Source organism: Mustela putorius, unplaced genomic scaffold (assembly GCF_011764305.1).
Source record: "Mustela putorius furo isolate JIRA1106 unplaced genomic scaffold, ASM1176430v1.1 tig00003853_pilon_pilon_pilon, whole genome shotgun sequence".
NCBI lineage: Eukaryota > Metazoa > Chordata > Mammalia > Carnivora > Mustelidae > Mustela > Mustela putorius.
The window spans coordinates 11821747-11838861 of NW_025422005.1; the positions used below are offsets into that span (position 1 = coordinate 11821747).

General features: G+C 51.5%; 1 protein-coding gene across 2 annotated transcripts in view; it reads left to right on the forward strand.

The window, feature by feature from the left end:
• Positions 1 to 17115, forward strand: part of PADI1 (peptidyl arginine deiminase 1) — a 40794-nt gene that overhangs the window by 3880 nt on the left and 19799 nt on the right. For both annotated transcript variants that reach the window (XM_045063840.1, XM_004741361.3), the window contains exons 2-3: positions 15221 to 15401; positions 16572 to 16644. In XM_045063840.1, the coding sequence (XP_044919775.1) occupies positions 15221 to 15401; positions 16572 to 16644 (254 nt within the window). The remainder of the gene's footprint in view (positions 1 to 15220; positions 15402 to 16571; positions 16645 to 17115) is intronic.

A 17115-nucleotide genomic window follows, 5' to 3' on the forward strand; every position in this document is an offset into this window, starting at 1 on the left:
CACCTGCCATTTAAGACCAAGGGCCCCTCCCCGTCGGTCTCTCTGTCCTCCCCTCCCTGCCCCTCCCATCATTTCCGGGTTGGTTTCCCTTCCAGCTTCCATCACTGCCGACCCCTGACCCCCGACCCCCGACCCCCGGCAGTCCCGTCTCCTCCCAGTCCCTGCCCCTCCTCGCTCGGTGGGCCCACCCTCTAGGGACCCCGAGAGAGCACTTGAGACACCAAGAAAGGGAGGGTCGCTCCCAGGTGAGGTAGATTCCTCCCGACCCCAAAATGCTCTCTGTGTCACATGTCCTCAGCTTTGCTCTGTCCAGAGAAGGTTCTACTCCCTTTTGGGGAGCTGCTAAGCAGCTGTTTAGCTCTGCCAAGGGGTCCTGAGGCTCGAAGATGTTGTGGGTGGTATGTGGGGCTAGAAGGAGCTGGCAAATCCGCAACCAGCTGAGGACGTCAGCTACCGGGGAGCCCGGGACGTGGGCCTCAGCTGTGGGCCCGGACAGGTGCCATCGAGACCGTGTGTGGGCGCTGGGCTCTCGGGGCCAGGGCCGAGGGAGCTGGGACGCACTGGCTCTTGTCAGGGTCCTGCCCTCACAGGAGGTGCAGAGCGGTGTTTGGCCCTCCAAATGCCCCAGAGAAGCCAGTCACCCTGCTCTGGAGCCCGAGGCCACTTGAAGCCCTTCAAGTGCTCCAGTCACAATTTACGACCCCGCCTACCCCCACCTGGGTCACAGGCACTGTGCTGGGAGAGGTGGGCTAAGGCAGGGTTGAAAACTCCACAGTCGGACCCGGCAGTGGGTACACTGTGTGGTCTGAGCCGGGCCGAGCCGAGGTGGCTGGGCTCAGGTTCCTCACCGGGGATGGAAGGCCAGCTGCCATCCTCACTGGGTCCCTCACGGTGGGGTTGGGACCACCGGAGAGTCAGTGCACTGACTGCAGAGTCGTGACCTCTGGTGGGGGTTCAGGCGCATACTTGCAGGCCGTGTGACCTTGGGCCCATCACTTAGCCTCGCCTGCTTCGCCCCTGCACGGCGGGGCTGACGTTGCTTCTTGTTCCTACCTGTGGCTTTGGCCCCCATTTTACAGATGAGGAATTTCATCTCGCATGAAATGTGTACGCACAGGCATGCTTTTCTTTCTGCAGTTGGGGAGCCCGTGGGTGGGAGGGAAGAAGTGACTCACCCGTGACTTCCCATCCATAGCTCTTGGCTTCTCTTGGGGGGGAGGGTGTGGGGGGGGAGGTTCTGGTCCCCAGCCCCCATGTGGCTCTGCTGGGGGCGCCTGCGGCTGAGAGCCCTGTCCTCTCCTCTCCAGCCCGCACTCCCAGGAAGGCAGGGGTCCGCTCGAAAGGAGGCAGCCCCGGCCTGGCCCCTCCTTCCAGGTCCTGGGTGTGCCCCTCCCTGAGCAATGACAGGGCATAAGCTACCCATGATTGTTATCACTGGGAAGGAAGGAAACAGAGAACACAGCCACACCCTGCACCCTTCTAGATTTAGGAGAAAGTGTCTGCCTGTGACGTGGGGTCTGCAAGGGGCCAGCCACAGCCAGCACCCAGGGGCGTCCGAGGAGAAGGCCACACTGGGGTGGGGAAGCTGGGGGACCTTCTGGGGCCTTTGCCCCATGGAGGGCATTTAACAGATCCTACTGAAACCTACCTTGTGTCCAGGTCCCTGCCGGGCTTGGCACTGGGAGGTGATACAGCCTGTACCCGCCGGTGAGGGACTCCAGTCTTTGTCTGAGAGCAAAAGGAACTTCAGGATGTGGATGTTAATCACCCATATTTTTGGTTAAGTCGGGTAGGGAAGGGAGGTACAAGGATCCTCTTACCTACCAGCCTTCTCTCCAGGATCTGCTCTCTCTCCAAGTCCTTTGTGACCGTAATGACAGGGGGTGGCACTGTAGCAAGGGCTCGCGGCCTTAGCTCAATGAAGTGTCCCAACAACCCCACAAGGTGTGGACAACTATGGTCCATATTTTGCAGACAAAGACATGGAGACACAGAGAGGTCGAGACACTTGCCCCAAGTCCCACAGGAGCTGAGATTTGAGCTCAGGTCTACCTGATCCCAAATGCCATGAGTTCCACCCCCAAACACCTCGAGGTCTGGGAATCTTCTGTGTTGCTCGTCAGTTCAAGGGGAGGAGTGAGATAGAAGGTAGAGGCTGAACTTTGGAGTCTGTCCCAAGTGGGGGCAAATCCTGGCTCTGCCACTGTGTCCCTATATGTGATCTCCCTTTGAATTTCAATCTGTCTTCTGTAAAATGGGGAGAGGAATCCTGACTTCCCCACTCAGCAGGCAGAGGTCAAGGGGGATGGTATTAGAATGGAATAGCAGTGTGGTGCACACCACGGTGTACCTGCCCCGTGTGGACCCATGAGGGCAGGGCCGGGGTGACTCACCCCTGCCCTTCCCGTGCCCGGTGTGGTGCCCAGGGAATGCGTGTTGAGGCAGGGCAGCCTGCAGCACTAACTGGGAGCTCCCTGGGCCCCTGGGCAGCTGCTGTCCTTTAGGACTGGAGCCTGGAGGGGCTGCCCAGCTCTCTGGGACCGTCGGCTATGGTAGGTCTTAGCACCCAGCAGAAGCATCCACGGGGCTGGCTGTACCAGAGAGGACTTGCTGGGTCCTGCTGGCTGGCGCTATGTCATTTCTTGTGCCTGTGGCTGGAAGGTGGCACCTTGGGGGCACCCAGGGGGCAGGTGTCTGGCCAGGTGTGAGGGCGGCTGTCGGCTTGGTTGGCCCCATTTGCTCGAGAGCTGCCCGCTGGCCCGCTTCTCAGCCTTTCCATTCGATTCTGCATTATTCTCCTGCCTTTGCCTCTCCCCAGCCCTGGGCAACCCTCCGGAGCATGCGTGTCCTTTGCCACCGTGCCCCCATCCCCACCCACCCAGCTGGAGGCTAGGTCAGGACCATCCTGCCCTCCTTGCCCAGGCCCTGGGCTGGGAAGAGGGGCCCCAAACCCCTCAACTCTATCCTCTGGGGAGGCTGGTGACATCCAAGCAGCAGCTATGATGAAGGGCACGGGAGGGACTTCTCCAAGACTGTTGTGTTTCTCCTCTCCTTAGAGACCAGTGGTAAGTTTCTGAGTAGTTGGGGTAAGGTGTGGCCTGCTGAACCCCAGTAGGAGGAAGCTTCTGGGAAGGTGCAGCTGAGCAAAAGGAAAAGCTTTCTAATTACCTGAGCTGTCAAAGCACAAAGGGATGTGTGGTAGTGAGCTGCCTGGCCCAGGAAGTGTTCAAGCACAGAGCCCTGTGATGGGCTGGAGGCAGGCCAAGATGATCTCTGAGACCTTTCTCTGACCCAGGGCCTGGGCAGATACTCCACAGACTTACTGTTTTGGGGGAAGCAGGAGCCAGGAGGTCATGGGCGCTGTCCTCTTGGCCTGCACCAGCCTCACTCCTGCAAAGTTCAGGTGCTTGTGTGGGGAAGAGGGGACATGGCTTTCCTGACTCGGTGCCCCACACACTGCCTTGGGTTCCATGCCAACCCCCGCCCCCCCAATCTCAAGGAATCATGTGTAGGAGCTTGTGTTGCAAAGTTCCATTTTCCCTTTTCCTTCCTACGTCTTCCCCAACTAACTCACCCTTCCAGTCCCCGTGGGGGCATGCTCAGGGAACACACGTTCATTTTCATGTCAATCAGTACAGCATATGATGGGAGATAAACCTGCTGCTCTTTCCTCCCTTTGTCAGCTGTGTGACCCCAAGAAAATTACTTAACCTCTCTGAGATTTCTTCATGGGCTAGATGAGGACAGCAACACATACCTGTGAGGGTAGCTGTGAGTGCAGATGACATCATGGGTGTCAAAATCTGAGCAGGTACCTGGCACATGGTAGGTGCTGGGAAAAGCCACCCCAGCATCTTCCTCCCCACTGTTACCCGCGGAACACGCTGTCCTCCTGCCTCATCAGATGGCTGGGAACTACCTGTTGACTTGAAATTCCCCACCTCACCGTCGGCGCCTCCTTCTGTGAGATTTTCTAAGAATTGACTCTCTTCTCCTCACAGCCTCTTTCTGAACCTGGTGCATACCAGGTTTGGGGTGCACGGATGCACACGGGTCGCGGGTAGTCTGCGGCTCTGGGGGACACAGATGGACTGCGACAGGGCCCCAGGGAAGGTCTGAACCTGCGCTATGGGAACACGGGGAAAGGTCACAGGAAGCTGGCCCTTATGGGCTGGGCTATTTGGGGGGCTCTGGGCTGAGAGATAGTAATGGTGGCAGCGGCACCTAATGCCTTTTAAGCACGTACTGTATGCTAAGCACTTTAAATCATCATCTCCTGGAAACCCCCCCCCCCCGCACAGCCCTAGGAAGTAGCTCTTTGGATTATACCCATTTCCAAGAGGAGGAAAACAGAGGCTCAGAGCAGGTGAGCGACCGGGTTTGGGCCCACACTCTGCACAGAACCCACACTTCTGTCCGCAGAGAGATGGCATCTGAAGTGGGTCTTCAAGAATACAGATTTCTTCTCGCCCATCCCCTTCCTCACCCCGCACCCCTGCAGAGGTGGGAGAAGGGCCCTAGCTCATTGGCATCAGCATGGACATGATGATAAAGACACAACGCTGACATGTGTGGTAATGACTTACACCCTCTCATCTGATGGGTGCTTTCAAGTCTGTTATTTTATTTGCCTGTGAGTCTGGGTTGGGTCTGGGGGTTGCTCTGTGAGACTCCGCTGCAGGGCAGCTGGCCAGCAGGGGTCAGTGGAGGCTCCGACCCAGCTGCCCTCAATCTCCTACCCCTGCTGGTTACACCCCCACCTGTTCATCCACGGCCCCAGCCACAGATCCGGGAGCTTGAGAGATGAGGGGGTGGACCCCCTCTTCGAGGCCTGGGCACGGTCTAGGGGAGGACACCAAGCGAAGGAGGCTCTGAGATGGTGAGGGCCTATTGGGCATAACCTGCCAAGCGTGGGCACCAGCGGGAAGCAGCGGCCCCTTCCTCTCCCCCGCAGTCTGCAAAGCTCCTGCTTGGGAGAGCCTTGGCTCTTGCACCTTTTCTACCCCGAGAGGCAACCCAAGGGGAACCACCTGGGTCGGCGTGATGGAACGGGGAAGGCCGTGGGGGCCAGAGGGCAGGAGAGACCGGCATGGAAGCGGCGGCCCAGGGGGTCAGCCCGGCCCATCGTGGTCCTCATGCACGACATCACCTCTCCCGGAGGCCTGGCCTTGGAGGGACTGTCCTGGCACCTGCCAGGTAGAAAGAAGCCGGGAGCGGACTCCCAGCACCCCGGAGGCAGCAGCGCTGGGCTTGGAAGGGCTGGACAGCCCCAGAGCATCTGTTCCTGCTCTTCCCCCTCTTCTTTTACCACTGTTATTACTGTTCCTATTATTTCTTACCCCGAATAGGGAGTTGCATGCCAGGGCTGTGATTTGGAAATGTCAACTTCTGCCCAAAGCTGGGGATTGGCTTCGTAGAACCCCACTCTCCTTGAAAGGGCTGTGTCTGGCGATGGCTCTGGGCTGAGTGATAGCCAGTCCCTGGCTGGGGCAGGGTAGGTGTCTCCCAGGAGCTGGTAACCTTTCTGCCACCAGCTGGGGCTCGTGCCTGCTTGCTTTTGGGATGTGTGGGGAAAGACTCTGGGGCTGGGCAGGTTGGATTCAAGTCCAGCAGGGCCACCTTCCAGCTGGGCAGTCCTGGGTTTCTGGGTTTCCCTGTCCTCATCCGTAACACAAAGTTTTACTGTCCTCCTGGTCTGTGCCAGACACTGAGCTGGGCGCTCAGATGACAGTAGGTTTAAGGAGTAAGGTGGGAAAAAATGCCTGCATTCTAGAGGGAGAAACAGGGGGGACAGGCAATAAGCAAATATGTCAAAATAAGCAGAATATGTCAGGTGACATGAAGCTGGCTCATAGGGTAAGAGAGTGTGGTGTTCATGGTGTCTTCTTATCACACTGTCCTGAATTGGGCAGGGAAGACTTTTCTGAGAAGGAAATGAGGGGTAAGGACTCAGCAGATATCTGTGAGCTGAACATCTTGAGCAAGAACTGCAGGTGCAAAGGGCCTGAGGTAGGAGTGAGATGAACGTGCTAGAGGGAGAGCAAGGAGCTGAGTCTGGGAAAAGGGGGAAAGGGAAGCCACATGGTCTGGAAGCCAGTTTGACTCTGTGGAAGGGTTACAAGCAGGAGGGACACCAGAGGGTGTTTTTTTTTTTTTTTTTTTTTTTTTTAATAAAGAGGACCCTTTTGCAGATAGGTCCAGAACAGACTGAGGGCAACAGGAGAGGAGGCAGGAGACCAGCTGCTTGTAAAAATTCATGTGAAAGTGATTGGTGATCTGCTCTGGGGTGTTAGCTATTGGCGAGGTAAGAGTGTCTGCCCTGGGCATGACATGAAGGTGGAGTCCTTAGGGTTTGCTGGGTCCTGGGTGCAAGGGAGGGAGGGGACCCCAGGGTGAACCCGAGGATGGAGAGGCAGGGGAAGGTCTGGACGGGGCAGGGGTGGGGAGGTAGGAGTTTGATTTTGGACACTATAAATTTATTTATTTATTTAGTTAGTTATTTACATTATTGTTTTTAGAGTAGAACTTCTTTTAAAAAAATTATTCCAGTATAGTTAACATACAGTGTTACACTGGTTTCAGGTACACAATATAGTGATTCAACAATTCTATACATTAACCAGTGCTCTTCATGGAAGTGTACTCATTAGTGTGTGTGTGTGTATATATATACACACATACACTATATACATATAAAACACATCTTTTTTATACATTTATCTATCAATGGACACTTGGGCTGCTTCCATAATTTGGCTGTTGTTGGTAAGCTGCAGTAAACTTAGGGATGCATATATCTTTTCAAATTAGTGTTTTTGTGTGGCTTGGGTAAACACTCAGTAGGGGAATTATTGGGTCATAGGGTAGTTCTATTGTTAATATTTTGAGGACCCTCTGTACTGTTTTCCAGAATGGCTGCACCAGTTTGCATTCCCACCAACAGTGTGTGAAGATTCCTTTTTCTCTACATCCTCGCTGACACTTGTTTCTTGGGTTTTGGGTTTTAGCCATTCTGACAGGTGTGAGGTGATGTCTCATTGTCGTTCTGATTTGCATTTCCCTGATGACGAGTGATGTTGAACACCTTTTCATGTGTCTGTTGGCCATCTGGATGTCTTCTTTGGAGAAATGTCTGTTCATGTCTTCTTCCCACTTCTTTAAAATTTGTTTTTTGTGAGGTTTGAGTTGTATCCATTCTTTATATATTTTGGATATTAACCCTTTATTGGACACGTCACTTGCAAATATCTTCTCCCATCCCATAGATTGCCTTTTAGTTCTGTTGATTGGTTCCTTCACTGTGCAGACACTTTCTATTTTGATGTAGTCCCCATAATTCACTTTTGCTTCTGTTTCCCTTGCCTCAAGAGACATATCTAGAAAAATGTTGCTACGGTGGATGTCAGAGAGATTACTGCCTATACTCTCAAAATTAATTAAGGACCTAAATGCGAGAACTTTTTATGGTTTCAGGTCTCACATTTAGGTCCTTAATTCATTTTGAGTTTATTTTTGTATATGGTACAAGTTGTCCGGTTACATTCTTTTACACGTAGCTGTCCCGTTTTCCCAATACCATTTGTTGAAGAGACTTTTTCACAATGGATATTCTTGCCTCCTTTGTTGAAGATTAATTGACCATATAATTGTGGGTTTATTCCTGTGTTTTCTACTCTTTTCCATTGGTCTATGTATCTATTTTTGAGCCAGGAGCATCCTGTTTCGATTACTGTAGGTTGGTGGCATATCCTGATATCTGAAATTACAATATCTCTAGTTTTGTTCTTTTTCAAGATTGCTTTGGCTTTTCCTTGTCTGTTGTAGTCCATACAAATTTTAGGATTCTTTGTTATAGTTCTATGAAAAATGCTGTTGGTATTTGATAGCGTTTGCATTAAATCTGTAGACTGCTTTGGGTAGTATGGGCATTTTAACAATATTTGTTGTTCTAATCCATGAGCATGGAACATCTTTCTGTTTGTGTCATTTTTTATTTCTTTCATGTTTTATAGTTTTCAGCATACAACTCTTTCACCACCTTGGTTAAGTTTATTCCCAGATAATTTATTATTTATGGTGCAATTGTAAATGGGATTATTTTCTTAATTTTTCTTTCTTTTGGTATATAGAACTGCAACAGATTTTTGTACATTGATTTTGTATCCTGGGATACAATTCATTTCCTGTGATACTGAATTCACATATCAGTTCTAGTAGTTTCTTTAGGGTTTTCTATATATAGTATCATGTGATCTGCAAATAGTGAGAGTTTTATTTCTTCCTTACCAATTTGGGTGCCTTTTACTTCTTTTTCTTGTCTGATTGCTGTGGCTGTGACTTCCAGGACTATGTTGAATAAATGAAAGTGGACATCTGTATCTTGTTTCTGATCTTAGAGGAAGAGCTCTCAGTTTTTTACCATTCAATATGATGTGTTGTTTTTATTTAAGGCCTTTATTTAATGTTGAGGTGTGTTCCCTCTGAACCTACTTTGTTGAGGATTTTTATCATAGAGGGATGTTGTACTTTGTTGAATGCTTTTTCTGCATCTACTGAAATGATCATATAGTTTTATTCTTCCTCTTGTTGATGTGATATATCATGATGATTGATATGTGAATATTAAACCACCCTTGTATTTCAGGAATAAATGCCACTTGATCGCAGTGCATGATTTTTTTTAAATAGGTTGTTAGATTCAGTTTGCTAATATTTTGTTGAGGATTTTTGTATCTGTGTTTATGATAGCTATTGGCCTGTAGTTCGTTCTCTCTTTTTGGTGTCTTTATCTTGTTTTGATATCATGATAATGCTGGCCTCATAAAATGAATTTGGAAGCTTTCCTCTTCTGTTTTTTGGAACAGTTTGAGAAGAATAGGTATTAACTCTTTAAACATTTGGTAGAAATCACCTGTGAAGTCATCTGGTCCTGGACTTTTCTTTGTTGGGAGTTTTTTGATTACTGATTCAATTTTATTGCTGGTAATCAGTCTGTTCAAGTTTTCTATTTCTTTCTGGTTCAGTTTTGGTAGGTATATGTTTCTAGGAATTTATCCATTTCTTCTAGGTTGCCCAATTTTTTGGCATGTAATTTTTCATATTATTCTCTTACAATTCTTTGTATTTCTATTGGGTCTGTTGTTGTTTCTCCTCTTTCATTTCTGATTTTGTTTATTTGCATCCTCTCTTTCCCTATCTCTCTCTCTCTCTCTCTCTCTCTCTCGGAGTCTGGCTAGAGGTATATCAATTTTGTTGATCTTTTTAAAGAGCCAGCTCCTGGTTTCATTGATCTGTTCTATTTGTTTTGTTTGTTTATTTGTTTGTTTTTATTTCATTTATTTCTGCTCTGATCTTTATCTTTTTTCCTTCCTTATACTGGTTTTGAGTTTTGTTTGTTGTTCTTTTTCTAGCTTCTTTAGGTGTAAGATTAGGTTGTTTGAGATTTTCTTTCTTCTTGTGCTTGGACTGTATTGGCATAAACTGCCCTCTTAGAATAGCTTTTGCTGCATCCCAAAGATTTTGGACCATTTCATTTTCATTTGTCTCCATGTTCTTTTAAATTTCCTCTTTGATTTCTTGTTTCATTAATTGAAACATTCATTGTTTAGAGCAGCATGTTATTTAACTTCCATGTATTTGTGTACGTTCCAGATTTTTTTCTTGTGGTTGAATTCTAATTTCATAGTGTTATAGTCAGAAAAGATGCATGGTATGACTTCAGTATTTTTGAATTTTTTGAGACTTGTTTTGTGGCCTAATATGTGATCTCTTCTGGAGAATGTTCTGTGTGCACTTGAAAAGAACATATAGTCTGCTGTCTTAGGGTGGAATGTTGAATCTATCTGTTATTTCCATCTAGTCCAGTGTGTCATTCAAAGCCACTGTTTCCTTGTTGATTTCCTGTTTGGATGATCTATCCATTGATATAATTGGGTTGTTAAAGTTCCCTACAATCATTGTATTACTATCAATTACTTCCTTTATGTTTGTTATTAGCTGCTTTATGTATTTGGGTGCTCCCATGCTGGGTGCATAAATATTTACAATTGTTATATCTTCTTGTTGGATTGTTTCCTTTATGATTCTATATGGACATGTTACATTTAAAGTGCCTGTTAGACATCCAAGGGAGATGTTCAAAGAGCAATTAGCTATAAGGGTCTGAAGATGAAAAGTAGAGGTTCTATGCATATCATCATGGCAGGTGGAGATCATCAAGGTGGTGAATGTCACCAGACAATAGGACTGAGCACTAAGCCCTGGGGCCGGGTGGGCTGGAGCCAGCTGGGACATCCTCACAGGAGTGCCTATGAGGTGACCCTGCCAGTTGCTGAGTTCTGTTCCAACTATGCATTCTGGAATGGAGGGGGGGAAATCACAGAATGGGAACTAGACCTGAGCTAAACCCATTGGCCACCTGACCACTGAAAACCTCTACTCTGACTGGCAGGTGGCCATGACATGTGCATCTCCTGGAATTAGCCTCAGTTCAGAGCCAGTGTCCAATAAAGCTGGAAAAGTCTGATCATTTCCTTTTCCCCAGTGTACAGTCACCTGGTTAAAGGCTGTGACTTCCTCTAGGGAAGCCTGGGAGAGAGGGGAATAGTACCCAGTTTTAGCAGTACAGGAGGGTCCTTCCCCAAGAGGACCTGATTGTCCATTTTTTAGGAGGTTTATGAACCTGTTGGCAAACACAGCCATGATAGTATTTATTTATTTTTTTAATTTTAAAAATATTCATCCATTGGGGCCCCTGGGTGGCTCGGTGGAAACCTCTGCCTTCGGCTCAGGTCATAATCCCAGGGTCCTGGGATTGAGCCCCGCATTGGGCTCTCTGCTTAGCAGGGAGCCTGCTTCCTCCTCTCTCTCTCTCTGCCTGCCTCTCTGCCTACTTGTGATCTCTGTCTGTCAAATAAATAAATAAAATCTTTAAAAAATATTTATTCATTTATTTTTGAGAGAAAGAGAGAAGAGAGAGAGGGAGAGAGAGAGCGCACGCATGTGCACACACACATGTAAGGGGACGGGGAAAAGGGGAGAGAATCTCATGCAGACTCCACACTGAGTGTAGAGTCCTATGGAGGGCTCAATCTCATGATCTTGAGGTCATGACCTAAACCAAAACCAAGAGTTGGTCGCTCAGCTGACTGTGTCACCCAGGTATCCCTCCATGACAGTATTTAAAATTAAATTCTATATGCTTACAAGTAAATAAGTTATATTTAAAACAAAGGTGATAATCAAAATTATCTCCACTTCCTTACTATTTTGTTAAACTCTACCAAGATCTATGCTCTGTGATCATTTACCTCTGTCTGGTAGAAATAGTGAGGTAGGGGGTGCCATTGTGCGTTTCTTTGTGCAACTCTTGAGTTCAAAGATGTTGCATTGGTAACTTGATATTGGCCATTGGTGGAAGTCTCTAGGCCATGGAAATTGGCAAAGTCTACAAATCGGAGCTCCACTTACAGTTTTACTGATGAAGAAAAGGGGATTTAAAAGCGTGTTACGTTGTGATTAGCACAAGAAGGAGGGAGGTGTTTGTCTAGCCTTCACTGGTTCAGCAAAGAGGTTGTTCCTATCACCGACGGAGTGAGGCTTAACTCCACGGCTTCGCCTTCATTTTATTCTTGAACGCAAATGAAAATATTCATCTGCATTTATGTCACGTATCAAATTTCATGACAATGAATTTATTGGGGGAAAGAAAGAGCAGGTTGGGAGGCAACTGCATTTGGGGAGTTGTGGTTGAATGGCCAGCATGGTTGGGCTGTGGTTTTGAGAGGCATTCTGTAAGGATCAAAGGGATTTATGGGATTTCCGAGTAATTTTATAAAGAAGAGTAACATACATGTTAGTATGTTAGTTAGTAACAACATGTTAGTATGCTGTGTGCTGTAAGGCCTTTGTATCAGTAAAATTCATCATCAACTTAACTATGTGCTCTGCCCAGAGCTGCTGGCAGTTTGGGGGGCAGCCCGCTGCTGCCTGGGGTACGCTTCAGTTAGGAGGACAGAGCAGCGAAGGAGAAGTCAGGTGGAGGAGAGGAGAGCCGTGTGCCCCAGAAGCCAAGCGGAAAGTGTTTGAGGGAGGACAGCCGATCATCTGGGTCAGATGCCCCTGGCGGCTCTCTAGAGGAAGAAGAGAAGGGACCTCTCTCTGGATCTGGCACCGGAGCAGTTTCAGTGGCATGGCAGGAGGAGAGCCTGACTGGTGACAGGTTACAGGTACAACGGGGAGCCAGGACTGGGCAGCCAGCGCGCCAACTCCTGAGGTATTTTCCTGTAAAGGAAAGGAGCGGAAGAGACAAAGGTGTGGGTGTCCGAGCTGTCACCTCCCACCACCTCTCTACCTCAGGCCGATGGGCCATAGGCAAGAAACAGAGGCAGAAATTCAGGGCTGCCCAGTCCTGTCCCCGGTTCATTCTGATGCTGCACACCAGTTCCTCTTGGCCATCAGAACGCACAGCCCAGACCCCAAAGCCTGGATGGGTCCAACTCTGAGTTGGAGCCCTTCTTTAGACCAAAGACCTGTCCCCAGTGCCCAGGAGATGGAGCCACAAAGGGCCAGATACACTATCCCCTCCCTCCTGGGCTCTCCAGCCCCTAGAAATGTTGTCAGGCTGTGGGCAGTGGCTATGAATCTGGGTGGAACTTGGTCAGCTGGTGGGGGTGGGGCGGGGAGGTGCACCTGCAGAGTGGGGAGGGAGGGACTCCCTGGAGGTTGGGGCGGTGCTTAGAGGGTCTGATGGAGGGGAAGGTGTGCAGAGGAGTGGAGAGGTGCTAGGGAGTGACCTCGAGGTGGGCTAGGGACTCTGACCCTGTGGAGGGAAGAGAGATCAGGAAGGCCGGAGCTGCAGAGAAGGGATAAAGACGTCTCTACTTCAGGGGTTGCTGGTCCCGGTGGTGCTGGGGGCTCAATGGGGTTGGCATGTTAGAGGACTGAGCCGGCAGGTTGGCAGGTGGTATCGCTGGACCGCTGAAAGGGGAGTGTGTGCGGGGTGTAGACCTGGGTAATGACAAAGTCTGGGGTCTGCGCCCCATCACCCATGGGGCTGCAGTGCTGGAGATGGTGGCAGGAGCCGGCCCCCTTCAGGAATGAGGGCAGAGTGACAGTGATGTGGTAGTGGCTGGGAGGAGGAGGGGGACTCCTGCCCACCTCTGGGCCTGGGGGTAGGGGAAGTGAGGGGGGAATGGACACCATTGAGAGGGCTGCAGGGGGTCCCCTGCCTGCTGTGGGAAACAGGTTTCTATGGCAGTATGAAGGTCAAGGACACACTCCGGGATGTGGCTGAGGCCACCGCGCAGGTGAGGGGGTGTGGGATTGTACGGGAGTGGGGCGGATGGGAGATGGGGTCCGATTAGAGGACGAGTGTCTGGGGTACTTGGGTTTCTATGGTAACTGATTAGACAAGGACAGAGGGCATGTAGGATGGGGCTTCCTGAAGGTACCAAGGGGCCACGAGTGTGGGCCGGCGCGGGTGGGTCTTGCCAGCAGCCTGCAGGGCCCCAGGGCCCTTCTCCACCCCAGCCACATCTGTGAAGTGAGCAGTGAAAACTACTTGCTGAGCATCAGAGGGCCAAGCGCTGAGTAGGACTTGGGGTTGTTGTAACCATGATCTCTGTCACCATTGTCATGGGAGGCAGTTTGATGGGCACCGGTAACCATGTTGGGGGGGGGGGTCTGGTTTCTCTGGAGGGTTTAATATCTGGGTGGGTTCTCAGGGATCCGGGAAAGGATAGAGGCAGGAGGATACATTAAGGGACCCCTCTGGCTCTGGATCTTTGCAGTCAGGTGGATGTCTAGTAAGTGGACGTGACCTTTAGTGGCTGATGGCTCTGTCCCCGGGAAGGGCAGGGGAGAGCCCTGACATGCAGGGGAGGGAGAAGCACTGACCGGTAGTTCTGTGGTCTGACATACCCCTCTAGGGTATGAGCTCCACCTGCGGAGCGTAGGGTCAGAACAGAGTGAGAGGGATAGGGAAGGGGGTAGAGGAAGGGGGCAAGGTGCAGCAGTCAGTGGAGTGATGGGGGGACCACTGAGAAGGGCAGCTGGATGACTCAGTCATTAAGTGTCTGCCTTTGGTTCAGGTCATGATCCCAGGGTCCTGGAATCAAGCCCTGCATCGGGGTCCATGCTTGACGGGAGCTAATTTCTCCCTCTCCCACTCCCCCTGCTTGTGTTCCCTCTCTCCCTGTCTCTCTCTGTCAAATAAATAAAATCTTAAAAAAAAATACTGGAGGGGAGAAAAACCCATACTTAGAGAGAGAGAGAGAGAGAGAGAGAGAAGGTGACATTTAAGCAGAGCCTTGAAGAGGGTAAAGGAATGAGCCTTGTGGACACCTGGGGGAAGAGCATTCTATGCCAAGGGAACAGCCAGTGCAAAGGCCCTGAGCTAAGACAGATTGGCAGCTTCATAGAACAGCAGGAAGCTCAGTGTGGCACAAGTAGAGTGGGCAAGTGGAGCATCGTGGGGAGGAGAGGTCAGGGAGTTGGCAGGGGGCAGATTACTGGGGCCTTGTAAGCCACTGTGAGGACTTTACCTGTTACTGAGTGTGACAGGAACCACTGCTTTGGGGCAAAGGAATACACAATCTGCCTAAGTGTGTCGTGTGCGGAAGAGACTGGAGGGGGGCACAGGTGGGTCCAGGGAGACCAGTGAGGAGGCTGCCCAGCCATCAGGTAGTGGTTGAGGGGGTGGTGAGAGGCAGATGACCCCGTGCGTTTCCTCTTGGGTTGGAGAATTTGGAAGTATGGGCACGGGAAGCTTTGGGGTGGGGCTGGGAGGTTGTGCCGGGGTTTGCTGTCTCTGCTCTCTGGAGCCTCGGGGATCACTCTTGGGCGGGGGTATTAAGTGCCATGGTTTGGGCCCATGTCCTGCTCGCTTGTGTCTGTCCTAGGTCCTGGGTTCCACAGGAGGTCTGCCAAAAGGGCCCTGCCACTAGAGCAAAGCCCCATGTTACAGATGGGGAGACCGAGGCCAGAGGACAAGATGAGGTGCCTAGGGTGGGTCCCATGGGAATCAGTACAGAGCTGGGTTGGAGCCCAGGCTGCCTGGTGCCCGGTCGGGCTGGTCTCCTGGCCAGTGGCAGTTCCCCTGCCACTCCCCAGTCCAGCTCTTAGGGGGTGCTGTTTGTATAGCTTGGTGACCTGAGCCCGCTACCCAGCTATGGTCTCTCTCCTGAGCTCCCTGGAAACTCACCTCTCTCCTTTCTGTCAGTGATGTGCCCAAGGGGGCCGAGACCTTCGGCGTCTCTGGGAGCCCCGGAGTGGAGGTCTTTGTGGTCTACGACCCAGCTCGGGTGACGGGGCCCATAGGCAAGTCCCGCTGGCCCCTGGACGTCAGTGTGGAGGTGACCATATCTGTGGACGCGGCCAGTAAGGACTTAAATGATCTCAAGGTAAGAGGCCACGTCTCCACAGTCAGGGGCCGTGTTCCCCACCCCCCACCCAAGTATAATCCCATTCACATATCACCCTTACTCCAGCAAACCCCACAAGACTTAGACATCTGCCTCTGCGCAGCACATCTCGATGCCACAGACACCCCAGACATGCACGCCCCCCCCATGGCAACAACGTCACCCATACACGCACGAATGGATACGCTCATAAAAACAGCCTGCCTACTCGCCCCTCCCATTCACAGGCACCCTCACATGAATACCCGTGTTCACCCTACACACAGACCCCAAAATATGCCCCGTAGCAGGGAGGACTCGAGTAACAGCCCGGGCATACGCGTATGCGCATACACGGAGACACAGGTGCCCACCCAGATGTGCCCCTGTCCCCATATCCAAGGAAGGGAAAGGCTTTGCTTTCATGGACAGCCCCTTCATCACTTACCCCCAGGAACCCTCCACACACACAGTGGCCCACTGGTTCACTGCCATGGCCCTTTCTCCCCAAAAGGCAGAGACTGTGTAGCTGTTGAGAGCAGGAGTCATGCCATGGGTTCAAATCCTACTCCCTCTGCTTACAAGCCTGCAGGGAGGGCTGGGAGTGGCCTCATTAGGAAGGGGCTCAGTCTCCTGGGGCCATCTTGGGAGCTCACTGAGATGACCTGGGCAGAGCACTTGGCATGGGATCTGGACCACGGGAAAAGCTCTGTGACCGTTGGCTCTTTTGGGGAGCGGGGGGTGTGGGAGCGTGTGACCACTGCTCCCATTTTACAGATGAAGGAAGAGAAGACACATGGGCTGAGTCGCTGGCTCATGTCGACGGCGTCTGCCGACCCTCCCCTCATTCTTCCTCTCTGACATCTCCATGGATTCCTGAGGGTCCAGCGGCTCCCCCCGGGACCTGCCCCACCCTCCTCAGCCCTCCTTGCTCCTCAGCCCAGCCCTGGAGCCCGGGAGGCATCCATAGCCTCTCGAGCTGGGGAAGGCAGATCTGAGCCCAAGCCAGGAGCCTGGGCATCGTGGGCCTTAGGCAGTGGGGAGACTCTAGGGATGCCCAGGCTTCCCTGCCTCAAAGCGGGACTGTTAGGGTGTCCCCCACCACGCTCCCTGCCCCTGCCTTCTCTGAAGGGTGACTGTGCTCACGTAGGGCTAACAATGTCCCCGCAGGTGAAGGTGTACTACTTCGGGCAGCATCAGGATGGGGCCCTAGGCCACAGCGTGCTCTATCTCACTGGCGTCGGTAAGTACCAGCTCCTGGCTCCCGGGATGTCCCCCCGCCCCTCTGTGTTACCCTCTGGAGGGTGTTAGTTGCCCCCTGAATCCCAGGACCAGGCCCTCTTCCTCAACCTCCAGGAGCTTCTTCAGAGACCTTTAGCTCACTCGGGGATGGAGACTCAGCAGTACTCAGGGCCACCAGAATCTAGAAACTGTCCATGGCCACAGCTAGACCCACCCTAGGCCTCCTTCCTCCGGAGGCCACCTGTCACACCACTGGAACTCAGGATTCCTCGCTAAGATTCAGGGAGCCGTGAGCCACCTTCCGCCAGAGCCCTGGCCGCTGGTCCTGAGAACTGCGGATCCAGCACTGACAGCCTCAGGCCTCGTTCCCAATGGCCAGAGGCAGGGCCACCAAGAGCTAGCAATTCAGCAAGCATAGACCAGCAATGAATTCAAGAGTCCCGGAGACTGGGTCCCTCCAACATCCAGAACT